Raw genomic sequence first — 23,987 nt, 5'->3', positions numbered from 1 at the left:
ACAATTGAATTTTGGAGGCTGTCACGGTGACACACCTCGCCCCCACCCTCACGCACCCCTCTCCTTGCCTTTTTTCAAAATGCAGTGTTGTGCACAGTGAAAGACCAAACATTCACAGAAGGGAAAAGGAAAAGGAAAAGGAAAAGAGAACTAAAGCAAAAGCTGTTCCTTCTCTATTTTCTTAGATTTGCTTTTGACCCCTCCCTTTCCTTTCTCTTTCTCTTTTCCTCACTATTAGAGGAGTTTTCACTTCCTCTTCTTTGCTCTACACACATCTTCACAAGTTCTTTTTTTTTTTGGGTCATATTTTATTGGGTGGTAGATCGATCTTGGCTTTGTCCTATTCTTATAATGCAATCATTTGAAGTTGTTAACTGCTTCTTAATAGATCAATATCTGATTAGGTATTTTGCTTTGTGCTGAGGAGTTTGTTGTGCAACATTAAAGGCAAGAACTTGGATTATAGATTTATAGTAAATCGACAAGGTCTTTGGATTTTTTTTTAATTTTTTTATTTCTTGGACCCAATTATTTATTTTAGAATTGGAAATGATGTTGATACTGGTAAGTATGGTGTGATTGATGAGCGAGAAGCCACTATTTGTTGTTGTTGAGTGTATAGCTAGATTGTTAAGGGTCCCCTCCATTAGGTTTGGCAACTGGGACCTTTTGTTTCACTTTATTGGAGAAAAAAAGTTAGCTTTTTGATTCAATTATTAGAATCTTGATTGTGTTGCTAGAGCTTTACTTTGAAGAAACTTGTTAAGAAGAATGGCACAGAGAGTTAAAGACACGCCATCACTTCAGTCCATCAAATCACTGCCAGTGGGATATGCATTTGATTCGAACAAATCTCAGACTCTGAATGCACCCAATCATAGAATGACATCCAATACTGTATCCAAGAACGGAGAATTGTCCGATGAGCCTAATGGGAATGCTGATGGATATAATGAGGAATCCCCTTATAGTAGATTGAACTTTTCTGTAGAGGAAAGCCCGTCTAGTGGTGATGATGATCTGAGCGCCAATGCATTTACCTCGTCTCGTGTAGAATCAAAATGGAGTGACACCACGTCTTATGTGATAAAAAAGGTATTGGATAATCTTTTTTAATGGATTGTGCTTGGTTTGTTGGTATCGTCTGTATGCAACTTCTAGATTTGTAGTTCTGTTTGTCTGTTGGTTGCTTCATTGGATTATAGATAAACCTTCTTTGTTATCATATTCGGTTCATCAGTAATACCTTCAGCTAATAATATTCTTGGCTTGATCTGGTAAACGACTTGATAAAAGTGACTTATGGTGCTTGGCTTGTACACGCTGATGTGATTCGTCAGAATGGTTGAGAGCTTAGGAAGCTGATTCTTAGCCTGTACTTTTTGAGTAAGCAGTAGCTTCTTGGCTCATCGTCTGTTATTGGATTTTAAACTTTGCAGGGGGGGGGGGGGGGCAACTTTGGTATCAGTTCTTTCAGGAAAATGCTAAGCTAGTTTTAGAACTAAAATTAAAACCAATTATCTTTATTAAGATGTAGGTCTGTAAGTTCTGGCCTGTGAGATCTTGTAAGAAATTTTCTAGACTGTCAATATATGGGTAGTGATACCTTCAAAGTTAATAGAATTCTGGAAGCTAATTATATCATTCTCGATTCATAAAAATATGAAGAATGGGTTATTTTAAAATTTCAGTCTTTTTTCTAGGATATTGAGAGAATTAATGTGATGTAGGCCACAGATCATCACTGGGTCATCTCTTTTCTTGTGTTGTCAAAGGCGCGCTTAAGCCCGGAAGTGAGGCTCCAAACATGTTCAGTGATTCACCTCGCTTAATGTGCATTTCAGTGTCTGTTATCAAGGCTCTAAGACAAACTTTTCCTTGCGAATGAGCGTTTCTTAAAGAGGCGACACTAAAGAATTGATATTTTACTTTATCATTAAAAAAATTCAATTTCTTTGTTCATGTATTTGTTTTTCATGCTTATAGTTATTAGTCTTGGACTAAGCATATATGTTTGTATTTTTTCTCCATTTGCACCTTTTTTCATTAAAGCCTGCGCTTAATTTGCGTGTTGCGCTTAAATCCCCAACAGACCTTAGAGCTTTTCTATGCTTTTCTCTTTTGGTAACACTGGCTTTGTCACTCTTTTTCCGCTCTGTTAATTTTGCTCGGAGTTGAGTGTTGTGCTTTCGGTGGATAGTAGTTTTATCTGTTTTTTTCTAAACAATAAACATGAAGAGGCATCATTATACAACGTTCACATTTTATGTGTTCATCTATTTATTTATTGTTTGCTTGAAAGTTTACTATAGCTGTTTGCACAAATCAATTCCCCCCCCCTCCCTTTTTTTTTTAAACTTATCCAAAGATTCTTGTTTTTTGGGGAAAATATCTCCCAGAATGGAATTGGTGTATATATCAGATTCTTGTATTAACTAAAGAAGTTAAGGAAATTCTACATCACAGGATTTTGGTGCCAACCAGTTCATCTTTCCTATGGACTCCTCTCATTTGAATGGAATGCAGTAGTATTTTGTAAACTAGACTGACATGACATGGGTAGTATTTATTATTTAATCCACTCAAACAGAAATGGTGGATAAATTCTCTTTGAAGAAGTTACCTTTTCAAATCTTATAACAACTGTATAGTTGTTTATTATGAAAGAAACAGTATTGCTGGTGAACAATGGAAACATCTTTTGTAATTAAGGAAGTGTTCCATATAATGGATGACTTCTGTAAAGGAATAGTTAAAGGGATTGGTTGCATTTTCTCCAAGTATGTCGTCTTGTAGTTTGGAACTTTTTCTGATCCATAGCTTGGAAGGGAACTTCCGGAGAGCTTTTATTCCCCAGTATCCGGAGAAGAAAATGCTCTATGAACAATGAGATATATCTTTTTTGTGACTATGGTTTATGTTTCCTACTATGGATGACTCACCAAGCAATGGTATTTTACAAGGAATGTGATATATCTTTTTGTGACCAAGGGTTATGAGATATCCAATGTATTGTCTGTTAAGTTTGAAATTTTCTGTGATATTGTTGCTTGAAATGAAGTCCCCAGAGGTGCTTATGTTAATTTTCATAATCTGGACACGGAAGAATTCTTTATCAGCAACCGTCCTATCTGTAGCGATGATCTAGAGGTTGAGGTATGGGAGTATCAATCTGATTATGATGAGTTGAAATCCCAGCGACAACACTCAGTGTGAGGCCATCTGCTTCAGTATCTATGAGCAAGATCCTTAACAACCTGTTCTTGGTCTGGATAGGTTGTCCAGTGGACTAATTGAGTTGTATACAAGTTGACGCAGAAACCATCGATATCTGCAAGCTTTCTACTAGGATTTGGTTAAGTTACTAGATTGAAATCTGGCTTGCTTTAGTTGGTAATTCTTTTTGTAAACACAGGCTTAAGTAGGACGCCTTTCTGGAGTTTCTCTTCCATGTTACATTTAGAAGATGATCAACTTACTATACGCAGTGTGAAAGTAATCTATTTAAGTTTCAGCACAGAGGTTACCTATTCCGCTTTTGGTGGAATGAAGTATGGATTTTCATCATATGAATAGCAGAAGAATCAAACATAATGTATGCTGCATCATTTGTTCTTAGATAGAAGACTATCTCCCTTGTTTCTTGTTATGTAATTGGGTTGTGAATTATGAAAGATGCATGCTTCTGAGAAAGTCTTGGTGATCTGAATGTCTGTCTATGTGCTTAAGGAGTATGGGTCAATGCATTTTGGTTATCCTTGATCACTAAAAGGATACCATTTGTGAGTACAGTGGAATGTGTGTGGTAGACCAATTGATTTGGGAATATTGTGACAGGACTACAGAACTTTCTGATGGAAATTCTGGGACTATGAATTTTCAATAATTTCTGGTATTGTGAGTGATTGTAGAGTATTTCTTCTGGTGTACAAGATTGTGGTTATGCTCTCAGAACTTGTTTGCACTCCTGTTTCAAAAGATTCATGCTTAAATCCCCTCTTCCGAGTTCCAGTACAATTGGTATTTCCCCAATTTATTTTGAAGGCCATGCTAATGGATGGAGTTCGTGAACCAAACAAGTTATCCCTTTTGGAGTGTGTTGAAAACGTAGTCAAATAAATAATAGTGTCACCTAATAGTTTAAGCTTTTAAATGAGTTTAGTTACATATTTCAACATGGTACTTCAAACACTCATAGGTCCTGTTTTCAAATCTCACCGCTACCTATTATTAGAAAGAATTTCCCCCTTCTTAGCTCACGAGAAAGAATCAAGTCCACACGTGAGGGGGCATGTTGAAGACCTGATCATATAAATAAAAGTGTTCCGATCTGATAAATAAAATTGTCCCCTTTCTAACAACTTAAACTTTTAGATGAGTTAGTCACATACTTGAACAAAGTTACAACTCCTGGAAAGATGTTGAATGTTCCGAAGTAGCTTTGAAAGGGCTCTCGAGACTGGGACTTTCTTTTGGGTGGGCTGGGAGACAACTGAGTAGGAAGAGTTATCACCATTCATGAAGCTTGCAAACACAGTGGTTGTTTTTTGAATTTGTGATGCTGCACCTAAGTTGAACTTGCATCTCACTGTTTCTGGGCAACCTGTAAATTTAGACACAATGTAACCAATTACAGGGGTTTCGTTAATCCGTATATATTTTATTAGTTCTTGATAAGTGCTTGATGGTGTTGGATCTTGTGAGACGGCTGGTGGCTAATTATTTACAGGATCATTTGTTGGTGTAGCTTTGGCAAAAGGTAAAGATGGCCTAGTTCATCTTACCTGCGGCCAGCTTTTGGAAAAATTCCTAAACTTGAAATAGTTGTTGTTCTTGCTTGTTTGAATTCAAGTTCTTTTGAATTTTATGTTGGATTTAGGTTGCGATACATACAAGTAATGTTCAACATTTGCAATTATCACCTTTACAATCATTTGAAACAGGATGCTCCCCATTTCCCCCCTCATATTTTATGTGGGATAGGTTGATGAGATCTTTTCTACTGGTTTGTAGTCATCATATGCTGGTTTGACTGCGCAATATATTACCCTTTTAATGATTTTCTTACCTCCTTTTTGAATTTTCGGCGTTGACTTGTTGCAGAAGCTTCATTCATGGTTTCAACTAGCTGATGGGAGCTGGGAGCTGGCAACATTCATTTCTAAATCTGGAAATGAAGTTCTCATATCATTGTTTGAAGGAAAAGTAAGGCAGTTTGCTAAGTTCTTTCATCTTTTTGCATACAGACCTTTCTGATAAAAGAAACAAACTGTGGCGGTTCGCTAGTCAATCTGTTCAAAAAGTTGAAAAGAAGGGATGCCTTAGAAAGCCAAAAGAAGTATGTTTATTTCTATACCAGCCATCTGTCCACTTTCCTTCTCATTTCCTCACGGCCTCTGTGCACCTTACCCTTGTCATGCTCCAACCTGTACCACCATTTTCTCCCTACTCAGATTCCCAGTCCAGTCCACACTTCTCCCTAATCCAAGAGCTCTATATTACCTGTCAAACCTTTTCAAAGTTCTTGTTCCAAGTTTGTTTAACAAACACATCTCATTCTTCTATATATTAAAAGACTTTTCATGCTTATTGAAGGTTCAAGTATATGATTTAATCTCACACCTTGTTTGTTCTTGGTCAAAGCAGGTCTTAAAAGTTAAAGCTGATGATTTAATAGCTGCAAATCCTGATATTCTTGATGGTGTGGATGATCTTATGCAATTGAGTTATCTAAATGAGCCATCAGTGCTGTACAATCTTCAGTACAGATACAATAGAGATATGATTTATGTATGCACAAATTTTCCTAATCGAATTGTAGTTAACTTTTTCTTGAGTTTTCAGATTCTTATGCTTTTTTATTTCTTATCCGCTTCACCTCTTTTAGACTAAAGCTGGTCCAGTTCTTGTTGCTGTGAATCCTTTTAAGAAAGTCCCGTTGTACAGCAATGAGTACATTGAAGCTTATAAACGGAAATCCATTGAGAGCCCACATGTATATGCCATCACAGATATGGCAATAAGAGAAATGGTTCGAGGTACTTAAGTTATGTATACCTAGTAATAATGATTGAGGCCGAACATCATTCCTGGCAATGATGATAATCTTACATAGTTCTCTTTTTTCTGCAGATGAAGTGAATCAGTCTATCATTATAAGGTCAGCGAGTTTAATGCTAGTTTTCTTTTTGTTTGTCGTCTTCTAATATCCACTTTCTTCTCGTATCTTCAGAGCTGAATCTCATCTAACTAATATGCACTGCTTTAACTTTTTTTTTTTTTAACAAACAATTTTTATTTGTCCCATCACTTTATTGCCCCCACTTGGGTCATAAACCAATGCTGTCAAGCTCGGCGTGTACTGCTTTTACTTACTGGTCCATTCATGAACCTGTGGCAAGAAGAGAATTTATCTCAAAGGACTTAAAAACTCTTGGAATCCATGCAAAATTAGATAAGTATAGAACCAAATTGACATCATCAAAAGAATAGAACCACATTGGAAGCAAAGAATCCATAAATACAAACCAACTAGTTTGAAATGTCGTATCCTTTTACGTGCTTATTGTTTCTCTTGCTCTCACTGAGATTAATCTGACTCAAGCTATGAACATGTACAAAGACTTTCTAAAAAGTTTTTCTTTGTAATAGATGGTTCGGGGAACTAAAGGGAGCCGATCTCCTTCGTTACCAGATATGATTAGTTAGATGAGAATCCAGAAAGTACACTATCTAAATTTAAGTGTATGAAGCAGAAAGGAGATAATCTTAAAAGGAAGGAAATCTGTGACATTGGCATTTTTTCTGTTAAGAGGAAGAAAAATGCTAAATTGCTTTCTCACGTTGCAATGGGCAACAGACTGTTGGTATATGCCTTTTGATTTGGGGTGTGCCAGCAGTTGATGCCAAAAAAAAGTAAACTTGTTTGCTAGGGAGGGTTTAGGTAAAGGCCGGAAATGATAGTGGAAGCAGCTTTTAGAAATATATGATATTTTCCCAAAATAATGCAGTTTCAAAGTGTAAGAGCGCAACACGTGATATGTGATTAGGGACATGTTATGGGTTCCAACCTTGCCGCAAACAAAAGCTTGGTATTTAATTGGAGAAAGTTAGAGAAGCCAATCTATTATTCTCCTTAATTTGTTGTGCGCCATTGTCCTCCTGTTTTCTGGGTGATTTTTTCTTTAAAAAGGCAAGGACATGTCATAGTGTTATATAACACTTGGAGAACCATACCCCAAAAGCTAGCTGTTAAGGCGGGAGAGCCCGGAGCTATAAATACCCCACATCAACACTTTGTACTACCTATATGGGACTTTGTAATGGACCATAACAAACCACCACACTATGCTTCTGCCATCCTCGATGGACTTGCGCTATACATTACTAGCCCCGACAAGCACTGCCATACTGGAATTACCATCCAAGGCACGAAGAGCGGTGGCTGGCTCTAATACCACTGTTACAACAGGTAGAACCACACTCCAAAAGCTAGCTATTTAGGTGGGAGAGCCTAGGGGCTATAAATACCCTACGTTAGCACTTTGTTGTACCTATGTGGGACCTTGCAATGGACAATAACAACTACCCAAGATGCCATTCTGCACCAGCAGAAGATTTTCCTTCATCATGTCAAGTTTTCTTCCTAGATCTCATCAATACTTGGATCAGTGGCTTCAGATTTCTTGCCTGTTTTAGCCATGTGATTCTGCAATTGCGATTCGAGTTTCTTCATGTTATCCTTATCAATTTAGATCTTGTCTCCATAATTGTTATCCTGTAAGGCCGGGATTATGCTCTGATACCAATTGTGCTATACTTCCAATGTATGTAAATTGATATCAAGGAATAGGACAGAAATGGGATTTTATTTATTGTGCATTCGATACAATGTAACTACATTGAATGATGAATTGAAGAGGGTAATTCTAAGCTTAATACTCCATAACAAGCCTGAGGTCCTCTGTAATTTCCCTGAAAGAATTAGGAAGAAGAAGTTAAGAAGAGATAGAGATAGAAAGTCGAGACTAGAGAGAAGGTGTTTGGTGGTTAGGATTTTTATCAGAATTCGCATAACTTTCCAACTCTAGTCTATTAGGTATATAGTTAGGTGATGCTAATCCTTAGCCGTAAATCATGACTTACCCTTTTAATTCTGCGCCTGTACAATCACAACCTGTGTGACCCTTCATTTATTAGCTGGCTTCATCATACGTGTACACGTATCCCTAAATCATTTTCCCAATTCAGCTCTGACATACCACATAGAAGTCGGCAATCTTTGTGATTGCTGTCTTTGCCATATCAAAGGGGAGGCAAATGCTAGTCATGTTTTACTGTACTGCAAACGGCAACAAATTGATGGCTCAAAGCTGCCAAAAAATATAATTATTCCTTTTTTGCTATGAAAGGTTTCGATAAATCCCGGAAATGATAGTGGGGTAATCAGGTCCTATTTTTAAATATATTTCTCATCAAAATATATCAGTTTTACAATGCATGTTTTCATACATGTGGTTAGAGAGAAAGAGACTAAGAGAGCTTTTCAACGAGAAGTAAAGGCCGTTTTTAAGACCTGGATTGTGTAAACTTCCTTTGTGATTGGTTTTAATGAGAAGTTACCTACTGATTGGTAGACCGAAGAAGTACTGGGGTGAGGTGATTAGGCGGGACATGGAACAGTTACAGCTCACCGAGGACATGACCCTAGATAGGAAGGTATGGAAGATGCGAATTACGGCAGAGGATTAGGGCCAGTTCGGGTCGCTAGTGTAGGGAATAAATTGGTGGGGGTGTATTCCTGTTATGATTCCGTATTCAATGTTCCGTGTTCCGTGTTCCATGTTTATTACGAATATGTGTGCTTTCCTCCGCTGTATATTCCTGCATTCCTGCTTTACTCTGTTTTATATTCCTTATGGGTGCCGTATCTATGTTATGTCATCTGCTTCTGTGCTGTACTATGTGTTTGTGTGATATCTCGTGACTTGAGCCGGGGGTCTTTCGGAAACAGCCTTTCTACTTCATCAGAGGTAGAGGTATGGACTGCGTACATCTTACCCCTCCCAGACCCCACTAAGTGGGAATACACTGGGTTTGTTGTTGTTGTTGTTGTTGTACCTACTGATTCCTATATTTTTCTGAATTTTCTGGAGGAACTTCTAATTGTACAGCCTCCCTTTTTGCATAACGAAGCAGAAATTAAATGCTAATGAAGTAAGTGCCGCCCTCTTCTGTTTTATTGTCGTTGTTTCACATATTATATACCAATATATGCAGACTATTTGTCTTACTAGTACTGTTTAATTACATATTATATGCACTTTGGCACAAATAATATCACTAAGGACATTCTTCTTAAGAAAAAAAGAAATAATACCAAGGAGATTATTTTGGTAAACTCAGTGTGGAAAGTGGATGATTAGTTTGGTAATTTGGTATTCTCGCTTGGTGGTTTACATGAAAGCATGCATTCTTATTGTTTAGGCTGATTGGCCTTTTCTAGTGTGCTTATTTCCTGGTGGCTGGAGTTAGACTAATATACGTTCTTTTGTTTCGACTCCGACTCTTGATTATTACAGATGGTCCTCTTTGATTTCCTATAATGCTTGTGTATATCTCAATTTTTAAGAATGTCGTTAGTAGTATTCATCTTAAATACTCTGTATCCTAAAATAATCCTTGGTTTGTTCATACCCAGTGGGGAAAGCGGAGCTGGCAAAACTGAAACAGCAAAGATTGCAATGCAATACTTGGCAGCCCTTGGAGGTGGTAGTGGAATAGAGGATGAGATTGTGAAAACAAATCCCATTTTAGAAGCCTTTGGTAATGCTAAAACTTTACGAAATGACAACTCAAGTCGATTTGTAAGTAGTTTTCCTATAACGGAGCTGAATTTGACTTTGTATTTCAAGATTTCTACTCCAAGTATTTGAGAAACTGTAACTCTTTGTTGACAGGGGAAGCTTATTGAGATTCACTTTAGTGAGACTGGGAAAATATCAGGGGCTAATATTCAAACATGTAAGGCAGCAATCTGTATGAGTTCATTGAAATGCAATTTTTGTACGGAAGTCAATCAAGTGGCTGACATGTATTTGTACTTTTTGTTTGACTGCTGGCATGGTTTCTCGATCTTCACAGTTCTACTTGAAAAGGTAAGTTTTCCCTTTGTGTTGCCTTGATTGATAGCAAATCTTATTATTTTTCTTTTTTTGTAATATAAACTTAATGTATATGGTTTATGGAACAGTCCAGAGTGGTTCAATGTAGCGAGGGTGAAAGGTCGTATCATATATTTTATCAGCTCTGTGCAGGAGCTCCAGGGGCTCTCAAAGGTATGAACTGATAAATATACAAGGGTGAGATTTTCATTGTATGATCTCTCAATACATCTTCTCTAGTAGATGTTTTTCCTTTAAGATGCCGCTTGTATATGTTTGTTCCATATATTTGTTTGGCACTTCCACTGCTTATACTTTATAGTAAATGTCATAGAAACCATTTAACTATTTGTGTATTATCTTCCGAGGTAAGTGCACATTGGTAATCTTTATTTTGGTTCCTTCCGTCCTCCTTACAAATCTTTCCTGACAAATGTGTATGTGCCTGCAATGAGGATTGCAGTTTAGCACATGCAAATGCAGCTTCATATCAATATATGTGTGGTTTTGGACGAGAATTGCATGTACTTAGCAGGTACAGCTCAACGAAAATGGAAGTTGGATTGAATGATAGTATGTAGTAGATTTATGATGGTTGCTGATCGGGACTATGCCTTATATAAACTTAAATCCGAGTACTTTGGTTTGAAGTTACAAGTTATTACTATATTTGTCAGACACTTAGGTGTTATTTTATTTCTCTTTGTGCGTCATTTGCAGAGAAATTAAATTTGAAGGATGTGAGTGAGTATAACTACCTGAGACAAAGCAATTGCCAATCAATTTCTGGGGTTGATGATGCTGAACAATTCCGTATTGTAATGGTAATATTCCTGTTCATGGCTTCTTGCAAGTCAAGTTTGATCCTTATTCCGCGAAAAAATGATTAATGACTTCACTTTTTATATTTAGGCCAGTTGACTTTGGATCTTGTTTGTTTCCTGAAAAATAGTTGAGAAGCTAAATATGGTGTGTTGTTTTAGGAAGCACTCGACGTTGTCCATATCAGCAAGGAGGATCAAGAGAGTGTTTTTTCGATGCTAGCTGCAGTTTTATGGCTCGGAAATATCTCTTTTACAGATGTCGATAATGAAAACCATGCTGAGCCAGTTGTGGATGAAGGTAAGTTGAGAGTAAAAAGATAAAGTTCCTAGTAGCCGGTAGTTTATTTTCTTTTGGGTAAATGTTTGCAGGATTGTTTGCAATTTTTTCCTCCTGTCACTCTTAGTATCATTTGGCTACCTTCCTTTCCCTTTTATGATATATAATTTTACAAAGATCCACTAGTCAGCAATAGTAGTAACTAACTATTCTTTAAAATAATCCTTCCATGTGGTGCAAACAATCTCTTCACGTTAAACATGTTTTTTCTTTTTTTTTCTTTTTTTTTTCGTAAAATTTAATATGATGGGTTCTTTTTGGAAAATACAAATTTATGGGTCAAGTCTACAGATTTGGAAGTTGTAATCCTACTCTTGGAGACATTGGGATTTGAAATCATCATATGAAATCGAAGTTGCAATTTTGTGCAGATTTCATAAACTGATTTCAAATCAAAACTTGAAATCGGTGTCCCAAATCCTATGGGCAAGCGCCTACTTAGTTGTTGCACTTATATTAAGTCGATATTCAGGAAGGAGTCTGTCTAGACTAATTAAAGCTTCACAAGTAGGAAAGGCCTAACAGTTAGTGATATAATTAGAGTAGGATGGCTATAGAAGTGTCATGTAGTTAACTTCAACTAATTTGAAATTAAGAATGTGTTTGGAGGGAGGAAAACATTTTCCGGACAATGTTTTCTTGTTTTCTTATGTTTGGTTGGATCAAATTTTTGGGGAACATTTTCTCAGTTCCTTAAAAATGAGGAAAGTGGCTTAGTTAATGGAAGTAGGGAAAACTAGTTCTATAAGTGACATTTTATGTTTATTGTATGCTCCCACCCAACCAACGCCCCCAACCCCTACCCCTTGACCATCCCAACCCCACCACTCCAGAGGCCCCTCAACCTACCCTCTCCCACCTCGGTAGTTTTTCACTGGATTACATATAAATGCTCTTGAAATAACATTTTATTTTTGCTTATTGACTAAACACTAGAAACTAAGTAAGAAACCATCTAATTTTCCAAGAAAACATTTTCTAGAAAAATATTTTCCCTGGAAAATATTTTCTTTCATACCAAACACACCCTAAGACGCTGGTGATTATATTGTATATCAATGTAAAGTATGTCAGGAGAATCTTCTCATTTTTGTCAGTTAGAACTATCTAGTTACCCAAGAAACTATAACAATATCATTCTATATTGTTGACTCTTTGATGTCTAATTTTGTAGGCCTAACAAGTGTTTCAACTTTAATCGGGTGTGGTGTGGAAGAGCTAAAACTAGCTTTATCAACTCGAAAAATGAGAGTAAGAAATGATGATATTGTCCAAAAGCTAACACTATCTCAGGTAATGATTTATTATATGGCCCTGCTAAAAGCTTGTTAGTTGCATTTGACTGAATGGACTTTTTAAAAAGTCCTCTAACAATTGATCTTTCTGTCAATTTGTTAGGCTACTGACACAAGAGATGCATTGGCAAAATCAATTTATTCTTGTCTGTTTGACTGGCTCGTTGAACAAATAAACAAGTCGCTTGCAGTCGGCAAACGTCGAACTGGAAGATCTATCAGCATTCTTGATATTTATGGTTTTGAATCATTTGAGGTATTAGGTTTATAATGTTTGGTTACTTCATCTTTCTTTTATTTTTAATTATGCTGACTTTGATTTCCTTTCCAGAGGAACAGCTTTGAGCAGTTCTGCATTAATTATGCCAATGAAAGGTTGCAACAACACTTTAACCGTCACTTGTTCAAGTTGGAACAGGAGGTGATAACCCTTTTAATTAATCCTTTTAGAAACTGATGTGTTGGTTGAATATATTTGCACCTGACTTCAGGTTTTCAAGCTCTTGATACCTGTTCAATAGATATCTTCACTTGAGGGACATGCCATTTTTTGCTTGTTTTCTTCCCTCGATGAGTTTGATTGAATGTGTGCAACCATTTAGAGCATGCAAAGGGTAAAAACATGTAAGAACTGTGAAATATATAGGAGGGAGCAAATATTATTGAATTGTGGATCTACATAATTACATTGAAACCCTATTTATAGTCACTGCATTACAATCCTTTTTCAAGTAGGATTTTATATACTACTCCTATTCCTATTCCTACTCATATTCTAACATTCCCCTCAAGCTAGTGCATACAAATCATATGTGCCTAGCTTGTTACAAATATAATTAATAATTAATACGAGGACCAGTGAGGCACTTGGTGAAGATTTCTTCAAGTTGATCACTTGCTTCACAAATATAATAAGAATATCTCATGAGAGTATCTTTTATCTGACAAAGTGAAAATCAATCTCTATGTGCTTAGTGATTTGACGCAATATGAAACCCCGCTTGATTATCACACACAAGTTCCATCTTATCAATTTCTCCAAATTTTAGTTCTTTCAACAATTGTTTAATCCAAACTAGCTCACAAGTTACTGCATCCATTGCTCGATATTTTGCTTCTGCAATAGATCGAGCAACCACACTCTGTTTCTTACTTTTTCACGATACCAAATTATCTTCTACTAAAACACAATATTCGAATGTAGAATGTCTATCAAAGGGTGATCCCGCCTAATCAACATCTGTATATCCAATGATATGCTCATGGCCTCGATCCTCGAAGAGTAGTCCCTTACCTGGAGCGGACTTTATATATAGCAGAATACGAACATCTGCATCCCGATGACTATCGGGGAAATCATAAATTGACTTACAACACTCACAAGAAAAGATATGTCGCGTCTAGTCACTGTGAGATAATTCAACTTTCCAACCAGCTACCTATACCTTCCAGGATCACTGAGTGGCTCCCTCAGCCCTGGCAGAAGCTTAGTATTTAGATTCATAGGAGTGTCAATGAGTCTACATCCTATCATACCTGTCTTCTTGAGAATGTCTAAGGCATACTTGCGTTGAGAAATAACAATACCTGATCCAGATTGAGCAACCTCAATACCTAGAAAATACTTCTGTCGAGGTCTTTAGTCTAGAAATGTCGAAAGAGATGTTGCTTCAAATTAGTGATATCATCTTGATCATTGCCGGTGATAACGATATTGTCAACATAACCTACCAAATAAATACACAAATTTGGTTCAGAATGTCGATAAAATACTGAGTGATCAGCTCCACTATGAATCATGCCAAACTCCTAAATTACTGTGTTGAACTTGCCAAACTTGGTTCGAGGGGAGCAACAAAACCAGGTGGTTGCTCCATATAGACTTCTTTCTCAAGATCACTATGCAGAAAAACATTCTTAATGTCCAACTGATAAAGAGACCAATGACGAATGACAACCATAGATAGAAAAAGACGAACAAATGCTGTTTTAGCCATGGGAGAGAAAGTGTCACTATAATCTATCCCAAAGATCTGTGTATACCCTTTGGCAACAAGCAGATCAACCTGACCATCTGGACCAACTTTCACCGTATAAATCCAATGGCAGCCAATATTAGATTTACGGAAGGGATTCAAGCTCTCAAATACCCACTCGCATGTAAAGCAAGCATCTCATCAATCATAACCTGCTTTCATTTTGAATGAGAAAGTGCTTCCATCCTGACTGAGCAATATAAGCATTATTTGATGGTCGATTAGGTTGTGGAGATATCTGCTTACTTGCTCGATTCTGAAGGAGCTCATTATATTCCTTTATAGCAATAGGATCATAATTGTAGACTTACCTTGAGGAAGAGGAACAAGATCCCAATTACCACGAAGAGTGCAAGTCAGACATCTCCTCAATCATAGCTTGTTGCCATCCTGGATGAGAAAGAGCTTCTCCAGTGGTCTTAGAAATAGACATGGATGATAGTGATGATACAAAGGTAGAATGGGTTGGTGACGAATGTTGATAGCTCAAACAAGTATAGATAGGATGAGGGTTATGAGTAGACCGATTACCTTTTCGAGCAGCGATGAAAGGACTCTACGTAGACAAGTCCTCAATAGGCAAGGATTCTGGTGGCTGGTGTCCGGCGATGTAGACGACGATGATAAGTTAATAGCAGTGGAAGATGGAGCTATAGGTGATATGGAAGGATCGACTATGGTTGAATCCCCAAAAGATAGAACTAGTAGAACCTCAGAAATGCCTTAATTGTTTAGTTGGAGAGGATGTAAAGTAGGGTTGACCTTTAAAGAAAGTAACATCAGCGGACATAAGGTATTGTTGGAGGTGAGGTGAGAAGCATCAATATCTCTTCTGTACCTTGAATAACCGAGAAAAACACAATTAAAAGCATGAGGAGGGGTTAATTTATCGTTTCCTGGAGTGAGGATATTGATAAATTATGTTTCCAAAGACATGGTGGAAGAGAAAACAGGGTTGACTTAGGAAACAAAATAGTGTGTGGAACCTGATTTTGAATAGCAGTGGAAGGCATACAGTTAATTAGATAACAAGAGTTGAGCACTGCATGTCCCAAAAAATGTAATGGAACGTTGGCTTGTATGAGAAGGTGCGTGCAGTCTCAACAATATGCCTATTTTTTTTCTTTGTTATTCCATTTTGTTGTGCTGTATAAGGACACGATGTCTGATGAAGAATGCCATGGGAAGACAAAGATTGTTGAAATTGAGATGATAAATATCATGTGCATTATCACTACAAAAAATGTGAATAGAAACACCAAACTGATTTTGTATTTCAGCACAAAAAGTTTGAAATATTGAAAATAATTCAGAACGGTCTTTTATTAAGAAAATCCAAGTACACCTTGAGTAATCATCAATGAAGTAACAAAAAACTCAACGTAGAACTAATTCTACTAGGACCCCAAATATCATAATGAACTAAATGAAAAAGAGACTGTACGATTATTAGGACTGGGTAGAAGAGTAACTCGAGTGTGCTTCACTAATTGACACGACTCTCAATCTAACTTAGACAATTTGGACAACCTAGGCCATTTTATGAAGTTGGGATAAAGTAGGATGTCCCAATCGTCTGTGGATTAAATCCGGAGAGTCGGAGACCGAACAAACTGTAATGGACTTGTTGCAATTAAGGTAATAACGCCCATCAAACTCACGCCCTTCGCCAATCATCCTTCCCGTACTGAGGTCCTGTATAACAAAGAAGTCACTAAAGTATGAGACGAAACAATTTAAAGACTTTGCCAAACGACTGATTGACAGAAGGCTAAAAGGACAACCAGTGAAAAAAAGAACATGATTCAGAGTCAATGGAAGTAAGGGATTGGGTTGACCAACTCCTATTGCCCTAGTCTGAGAACTAGTAGCTAACGTAATAGTTGGAAGGGATTGAGAGAATCATACTCGTCAATAAAGATTTGTTACCAGGGTCAGAAGCGCCAGAGTCCATGACCCAAGGGCCAAGTGTGGTGGAATGTGAGATACAAGCAATAGGATTACCATTCTGAGCGGCGAAAGCTATTGATGGAGATGTCTGCTTACTCGCTTCATACTAAAGAAAGTCATTGTATTCTACTTCAGATAAAGAGAAAAGTTGACTGGTTTGATTGCCGATGGGTTCAATCTGAGCAACTTAAGCATTCTTTGGTCTACCCTAGAGAGAGTAGCAGACTTCACGGGTATGATCCAATTAGCTACACCTTGCCCGAGGTTTCCCAGAGTGGCTTCCATGTCGATTTCCCGTTTGAGGTACTAGAACAGAAGATTCTGCGGGTGTCACGGGGCGAGTAGACAACATAGGTGGTGCAGCCAATCACAATAAGCGAGCGAAAAGGTCATCCATAAAAGGAACAGTGGGACTTGCCAAAATTTGATCTCGCACTGAGTCATGATCAGATGGAAGTCCAGCAAGTGTAACAACTAAAAACATTGCACATTGCTGGTTGTTTTTCGACACTTGGAGTGGCGGACATCAACTCAGCGAACTCTTCCATAACCGCCTGAACCTGTCCAAGATATGTAGACATTTCCCAATCCTGCTTCTTAAGATTAGTCAACCGAGAAATAACAGTATAAAAATGAGGGATGTCATTTATGTATAGCCCACGAGCCTTTTCTCAAACCAAGAAGCAAGTTTGGAATGGTCGGGACAACAACATCAACTTTGAATTAATAGATTTCCATTATAGACTACACAATTAAGCATCAACCTTCTCCTATTCGCCCTTATCTTTTTCATCAACATCCTTTAAGCAAGTGGTCCTGAACCCCTTGTCCCTTGCACTTTAGCTGAATAAAGGAAGACCAAAGATAAGTAGTTCGCACTACCTATTAAGGGTTCAGTGGTGATGGCGTGGTTCGGTTTGCTGGAAAGCATAGGTTTACTGAAAATATATGAACTGAGGGACATAATGTAGATGTTAGATGTTTCCCGGAAAAATCTGGAATTGTAGGAATTTGGAAGAAAAAAGTTGACTAGAATCCGAATCTGAAAAAAACTTCAATTGTAGGGATCTTGAAGCAAACAATTGACTAGAATCTGGAAAAAAATAAACTGGATGAACAGTTCTGTCTACTACAACAACAACAACAAACCCAGTGTATTCCCACCTAGTGGGGTCTGGGGGGGTAAGATGTACGCAGTCCATACCTCTACCTCTGATGAAGTAGAAAGGCTGTTTCCGATAGACCCCCGGCTCAAGGCACGAGATATCACACAAACACATAGTGCAGCACAGAAGCAGATTACATAACATAAATACGGCACCCATAAGTAATATAAAGAAGAGGAAAGCAGGGGAAAGCACACAGATTCGTAATACAACATGGAACACGGAACACGGAATCATGACAAGAATAAAACCCCCACCAAGTAATTCCCTACACTAGCGACCCGAACTGGCCCTAATCCTCTGCCGTAATTCGCGTCCTCCAGACCTTCCTATCTAGGGTCATGTCCTCGGTGAGCTGTAACTGTTCCATGTCCCGCCTAACCACCTCACCCCAGTACTTCTTCGGCCTACCCCTACCCCGCCTAAAACCATCCAACGCTAGCCTCTCACACCTACGGACCGGGGCATCCATGCCCCTCCTCTTCACGTGTCCGAACCATCTCAATCGTGCTTCCCGCATCTTGCACTCCACTGAAGTCACACCAACCTTCTCCCGGATAGTCTCATTCCGAACTCTATCCCCTCTAGTCAGTCCACACATCCAGCGCAACATCCGCATTTCTGCCACCTTCATTTTTTGGATGTGGGAGTTCTTAACTGGCCAACACTCCACTCCATACAATAAGGCCGGACGGACTACCACCCTGTAGAATTTGCCTTTAAGCTTGGGCGGCACCTTCTTATCACACAGCACCCCCGACCCGAGTTTCCACTTCATCCATCCCGCCCCAATACGGTGCGAGACATCCTCGTCAATCTCACCATTACTCTGGATCACGGACCCAAGATACTTGAACTTGTCCCTCTTACATACCTCCTGAGCTTCCAGCTTCACTACTACCTCATTCTCCCGCCTCACGTCATTAAACTTGCATTCCACATACTCTGTCTTGCTTCTGCTCACCCTGAACCCTTTAGACTCAAGAGTTCGCCTCCACACCTCTAATTTGTCATTCACACCCCCTCGAGTCTCATCTATCAGAACTACATCGTCTGCAAAAAGCATACCTTTCTATTGGAATTTGATAGCTTCGATTGGTGCGTGAGATGGCTGGTGGTAGAGAAGCTGACTAGGTTTTGCTCGCGCAATGGTCCGAGTCTCGTGGTGGTGTTGGTTTGACGCAACACCTCTGAAAATAGAGATTTGCTCGGAAAACCAAGAAAAATAGCTGAAAAAGAAATTGAGTTTGAAATTTCTCTTCCAATGTTTCTGGCCTTAACCAGGCTCCGATACCATGTGAATTTGGAAGAGAAATGAGAGAAAACTTAGCTTGATTATTTCCTTAAGCTATTAGGGTTTAAATAGCTAAGTCTACATGTCCTAAAAGGAAAGGAAATCAATACAAATAAATACCTAATCAATATAAATCACTATCTAATTAATACCTAATTATAATAGGAGGAAATCAAGCTACCTACTATATTTACGTATGCTACGTATGCTGTAGAATATTCATAGGATTCTAACAGGCTTGTTTTAGACCACAAATTTTAGAAAACCGTTCTTTCTTATCCTCCGTTTCTTGTCAAACAATGCCACAAAATAAGGGCCAGAGGAAGTACTTATTTTTACACCACGAAACCATGTAATACTAATCTAGAATCCATTGTCATGTATGATTAAGAATTTTAACTATCTTTCAAACATCTAAAAAATTTGTAACCTGACAACATATTTCTTTTTAAAACTAACATGATGCACCTTTTAACTTCTTTTTAATAAATGTTCCAAGAGGAATCATGTCATCAATGAATGAATAGAAGTTAAGGTAGTACAATATAAGCCTGACTCAGCATGATGCACCCTCCCCTCTTAGAAGTCAGATCAAGAAAGTTTTTTTCCTTTCACAATGCTGCTTCCTAATTATTAAAACATCTGTTAGCTATTCTTTCCAATAAGAGGCATTTCAATAGAACTGGTAACTGGTAAAGTTGCCTATGTGACCATGAGGTCACGGGTTCAAGCCTTAGAATCAGCCTCTGGCAGAAATGCAATGTAAGACTGCGTACAATAGACCCTTGTGGTCGGGCCCTTCCCCAATAGCGGGAGCTTTAGTGCACCGCGTAGTCCCTTTTTCTTTAAAGAGGCATTTCAATAGAAGCTTCCTGTTATTGAAAGGAACGATAGATGATAATTCACTTGGGAAAGTTAACCTAATTCAGTTTTACAAAATGATGTGAAAGAGGTTTATTTTCAATTTTATCAAGCACAATCTTTATCAATTAGCAATAAATTATACCTTCTCCTGTTTGGTTTGAAATGTAATTTGTGACGGGAAGATGTCGTTTTTGCTTGAAAACAGGTGATCAATTTTATTATTGTTGTTGCTTACATTTATTTGTCTTTAGTTCTTTGTTTATTTACTTAAGATATAAAGTAAGTTCGCTCGAAACATTTTAATTGTCACAACATTTCTCAAAGTAATAATTAAATAAATAAATGTGACATCGACATGCTGACTTCAAGGGGGGCTTTGTTTAACTTGATTCTACCTTCCTCGGGTTGATCTTCTATATTTGTTTCTACAACAACAACAACAAACCCAGTGTATTCCCACAAAGTGGGGTCTGGGGAGGGTAATGTACGCAGTCCATACTGCTACCTCCGAAGAAGTAGAGAGGCTGTTTCCGATAGACCTCCGGCTCAAGATAAGGAATAGTAACAAGTGGATGAATGACACAAACAAAAAATCAGAGATAATGCCACTAGAAAACAGAGAAAATACGACATACGATAAATAAGGGCAACATGAAAGAGAGAAAATAAGAAGTATGAAATAATACGAAGGACACCTACTTAGTTGTAACATACTCACACATACCAAAGATACCCATGCACACAATTCTATATTTGTTTCTGCAAGGCTTATTTAGCATGTTGATCATTACAACAACAACATACCCAGTGTATTCCCACATAGTGGGGTATGGAGCATGTTGGTCATTTATAACAAAAATACTGATTTCCGATCCATAGCTGTTAGCCTAAGAAGTATCAAAGCTTATGGTGGAATAAGGATACTTTGGTGTTAAAACATAAATACTGTTTGCTAATCCACCAAGCATAATTAGGTGGCAGCACTTTACTCTGACATGCATGGCACTGCATTTGCCAATTAGGCAACTAGAAGGATGCTTGTGGCTGTGGTTTAGTCAGTTTCCAGGAGCTTTAGTTTGTTTTATTTTGTATATAGTCATATTTAACTCTTCATTAACAGCTGACTTTCTTTCCAGGAGTATATTCAAGATGGCATTGATTGGACTAAAGTTGATTTTGACGACAACCAAGATTGTCTAAATCTGTTTGAGAAGGTTTGTATGCGCAGTCTTAAATAAGTCTAGCTGTCCTTAGCCATTTAAATTGTTTTCTTTAGCGAATTTTAGGAGCTCTCATGAAACATTTCATGTGGTCACATTCGTTAAATCATGCTATTTCCCAAGTGTTGTTCTTGGTATTACATTAGCCTGAAATATGAAGTGAAATGTCTATGCTGATAGAAGAACCAAGTCGCCACAACAGAGGTCTTCCATATCTAGTGTTTCTTGAAGTATATATCTGGTTCAGCGGAACTTCAGTATATTGAAATTCTTCCTCTCTTTTATGCAGAAACCACTGGGGTTGTTATCTCTGTTAGATGAGGAGTCCACCTTTCCTAATGGCACAGACATGTCATTTGCCAACAAACTCAAGCAGCATCTAAATTCTAATCTTTGTTTCAGAGGAGAACGAGGGAAGGCTTTTACAGTAAGCCATTATGCAGGGGAGGTATGGTTGTTTATGACCTACTTGTTTTGTCCCATTGCACCCACTAATATCCCTGTTTCCCCAAATAACTTCTAGCTATCTAATGTAGTGATGTGAATGGCTTGTTTATGTTTACTTAATTCTATCAGGAAATGTAATAGTTCTTTGTTACCAGGTAATTTATGATACAACTGGATTTCTTGAGAAGAATCGTGATTTACTGCACTCCAATTCAATTCAGCTTCTATCTTCTTGCAAGTACCACCTTCCTCAAACATTTGCATCAAATATGCTTTCTCAATCTGAGAAGCCTGTTGTTGGCCCATTGTACAAATCTGGTGGAGCAGACTCCCAGAAATTAAGTGTTTCCACAAAATTCAAGGTAGTTTTACATATAAAAAAGGATCTCCTTTTTTCTGTTTCTTCTTTTTTCTTAACTAAAGAAAAAAGAAAAAACAAAAGTCAGGTTATTTGAAATTTGATAACATGTTAATATGTCCGAATGCTGCTGTCTACACAAAAAGATTGAGCTTCGATATCGAAACGTACTAAGTTGTCGCTTTCAAATTTAGAGAAACCCTGGAATTAACAAAATCGGCAATCTGAGCCAAATCTTGTTTCCGGACAAAACTAAGGTTCAGAAGAAGAAAAGGATAGATGCAGAGACTTTTAATGGAACTATCTAATAACATGAAGTAAAATGTGTTGATACAGGGATCTTATACATTGAGATTTCAGAAAGAAAAAGAACCTCTGAGATTGTCTTCCCCAAACTAACTAATCTAAATTGTGTCAAATGAAGCTGGGAGTACACTTGCTTGCTTCTTGCTTATGTCTTGCATAGACGTTTACCTTATAGGGCCCACCATATGATAAATTTAAGCAGAAACTGTAAGAGGCAAAAGAGAAAAAAAAAAGTGAGTAAAAGAATGACAAGTGCAATGTATTATTTCTTTATCTACCCTTTTAAGGTTCGTCCCTATAGTTATACTAGTAAAATCACATTTAAAATATAGTTAAGGCTTTGCTAAGCTTGTTTTATACTCCGCGGTTGGTTATCTACCCTTTAGCAAGTTTGCTAACCATGTTTTATAGTGAAGGCTTTGCTAAGCTTGTTTTGTTGGGCGACTGGTGGTTTAAAAGAGATTATATGAAAAAACTATTGTTATTTCACTATAGCAATTTACGTAGTGCTATGTGATGGAGTTTGACCTTGCCTTCTTGTGTTGGGAGAAGGGTGTTCATGATGTAGTGGGATTCAGCTTATGTTTGTCATCTTGATTCTTCTTTTGCTGTTAGGGACAATTATTCCAACTAATGCAACGACTAGAGAACACGACTCCACATTTCATACGTTGTATCAAGCCCAACAATTTTCAGTCTCCTGGAAAGTATGAGCAAGGACTTGTATTGCAGCAGCTACGATGTTGTGGTGTCTTAGAAGTAGTTCGTATATCAAGATCTGGGTTTCCTACCAGAATGTCCCATCAGAAGTTTGCCAGAAGGTAGGATGGAGTCTTATCACTAATGCTTTAATTCATGTTCATTTCTCGGTATGCTTGAGTTCTTATTCGCATCAATGGACTTCTGCATCAGGTATGGATTCCTTTTATTAGACCATGTTGCATCACAAGATCCACTCAGTGTCTCAGTTGCAATATTGCATCAGTTCAATATTCTGCCCGATATGTACCAAGTTGGTTTCACAAAGTTGTTCTTCCGAACTGGACAGGTGAGGAAGACTATTATAACCACCAATTATCTCTTCTGCTCCCATTTTCTTGCCTGTCCTCCCTCCCTTGTGTGCACTTCTGTTGCGCTTTTAATTCTTTTGCGCTTTTAATTGTCAATATGGTCAATCAATCTATGTAGATCTATCATCTGTGACTCTTTATTTAATGCTACTGCCAGCACGTGCCATTACCTACGAGTATCCTGAATTGTACAATTGAGGCTCATGCACCCTTTTGCAACCCGCAAAATTTTTAGTCCATTACCTCTTTTCTTTTTTATATAAATTCTATCTTGTATGGAATTGTACGTATTTTTTCATTTGGGAGTTGTACAATCTCTATTACAATTTACAGCTGTAGAGAAATAAGAGAAGAAAAATAATTAGAACGATTAAAGAATTATATGAGGATTGCATTTTGTAGATTGCCGGAGTCTAATATCTGTTCTTCCTTGCTATGAAAGGTGACTGAAGGGTAGAATAGAACTAGCTTATGGCCAAGTGCATCTGACGTTCTGATTCATCTGCAACTTACGCATGTGTCTGTGGGCTGCTTCTTTTCTTACAGCGTTTATTAGATCTATATGAATGCAAATATAAATTAAATTATGCAAAATTGTGTTTTTAACTTCCCATTGGGGTTTTATGAGAAACTGCTGATGCATTACATATATATATA

The 23,987-nt window shown here is 37.7% G+C and overlaps 1 protein-coding gene across 1 annotated transcript in view; it reads left to right on the top strand.

The window, feature by feature from the left end:
* The first annotated feature begins 18 nt into the window (after positions 1-18).
* The window catches only part of LOC107877703 (myosin-1), a 27,837-nt gene continuing 3,868 nt past the window's right edge, over positions 19-23,987 (top strand). The window contains exons 1-19 of the mRNA XM_016724396.2: positions 19-1,095; positions 5,104-5,205; positions 5,647-5,790; positions 5,888-6,038; positions 6,133-6,160; positions 9,701-9,866; positions 9,960-10,023; positions 10,144-10,157; positions 10,253-10,337; positions 10,884-10,987; positions 11,147-11,285; positions 12,499-12,617; positions 12,723-12,875; positions 12,951-13,040; positions 21,066-21,143; positions 21,439-21,597; positions 21,752-21,958; positions 22,876-23,081; positions 23,173-23,308. Coding sequence (XP_016579882.1) covers positions 772-1,095; positions 5,104-5,205; positions 5,647-5,790; positions 5,888-6,038; positions 6,133-6,160; positions 9,701-9,866; positions 9,960-10,023; positions 10,144-10,157; positions 10,253-10,337; positions 10,884-10,987; positions 11,147-11,285; positions 12,499-12,617; positions 12,723-12,875; positions 12,951-13,040; positions 21,066-21,143; positions 21,439-21,597; positions 21,752-21,958; positions 22,876-23,081; positions 23,173-23,308 — 2,469 coding nt within the window. The 5' untranslated portion in view covers positions 19-771. The remainder of the gene's footprint in view (positions 1,096-5,103; positions 5,206-5,646; positions 5,791-5,887; positions 6,039-6,132; positions 6,161-9,700; positions 9,867-9,959; positions 10,024-10,143; positions 10,158-10,252; positions 10,338-10,883; positions 10,988-11,146; positions 11,286-12,498; positions 12,618-12,722; positions 12,876-12,950; positions 13,041-21,065; positions 21,144-21,438; positions 21,598-21,751; positions 21,959-22,875; positions 23,082-23,172; positions 23,309-23,987) is intronic.

This window comes from Capsicum annuum, chromosome 2, assembly GCF_002878395.1.
Source record: "Capsicum annuum cultivar UCD-10X-F1 chromosome 2, UCD10Xv1.1, whole genome shotgun sequence".
Lineage (NCBI taxonomy): Eukaryota > Viridiplantae > Streptophyta > Magnoliopsida > Solanales > Solanaceae > Capsicum > Capsicum annuum.
Note: the sequence above shows the minus strand (reverse complement) of the source record. Positions and strands in the feature narration are given on the sequence as shown.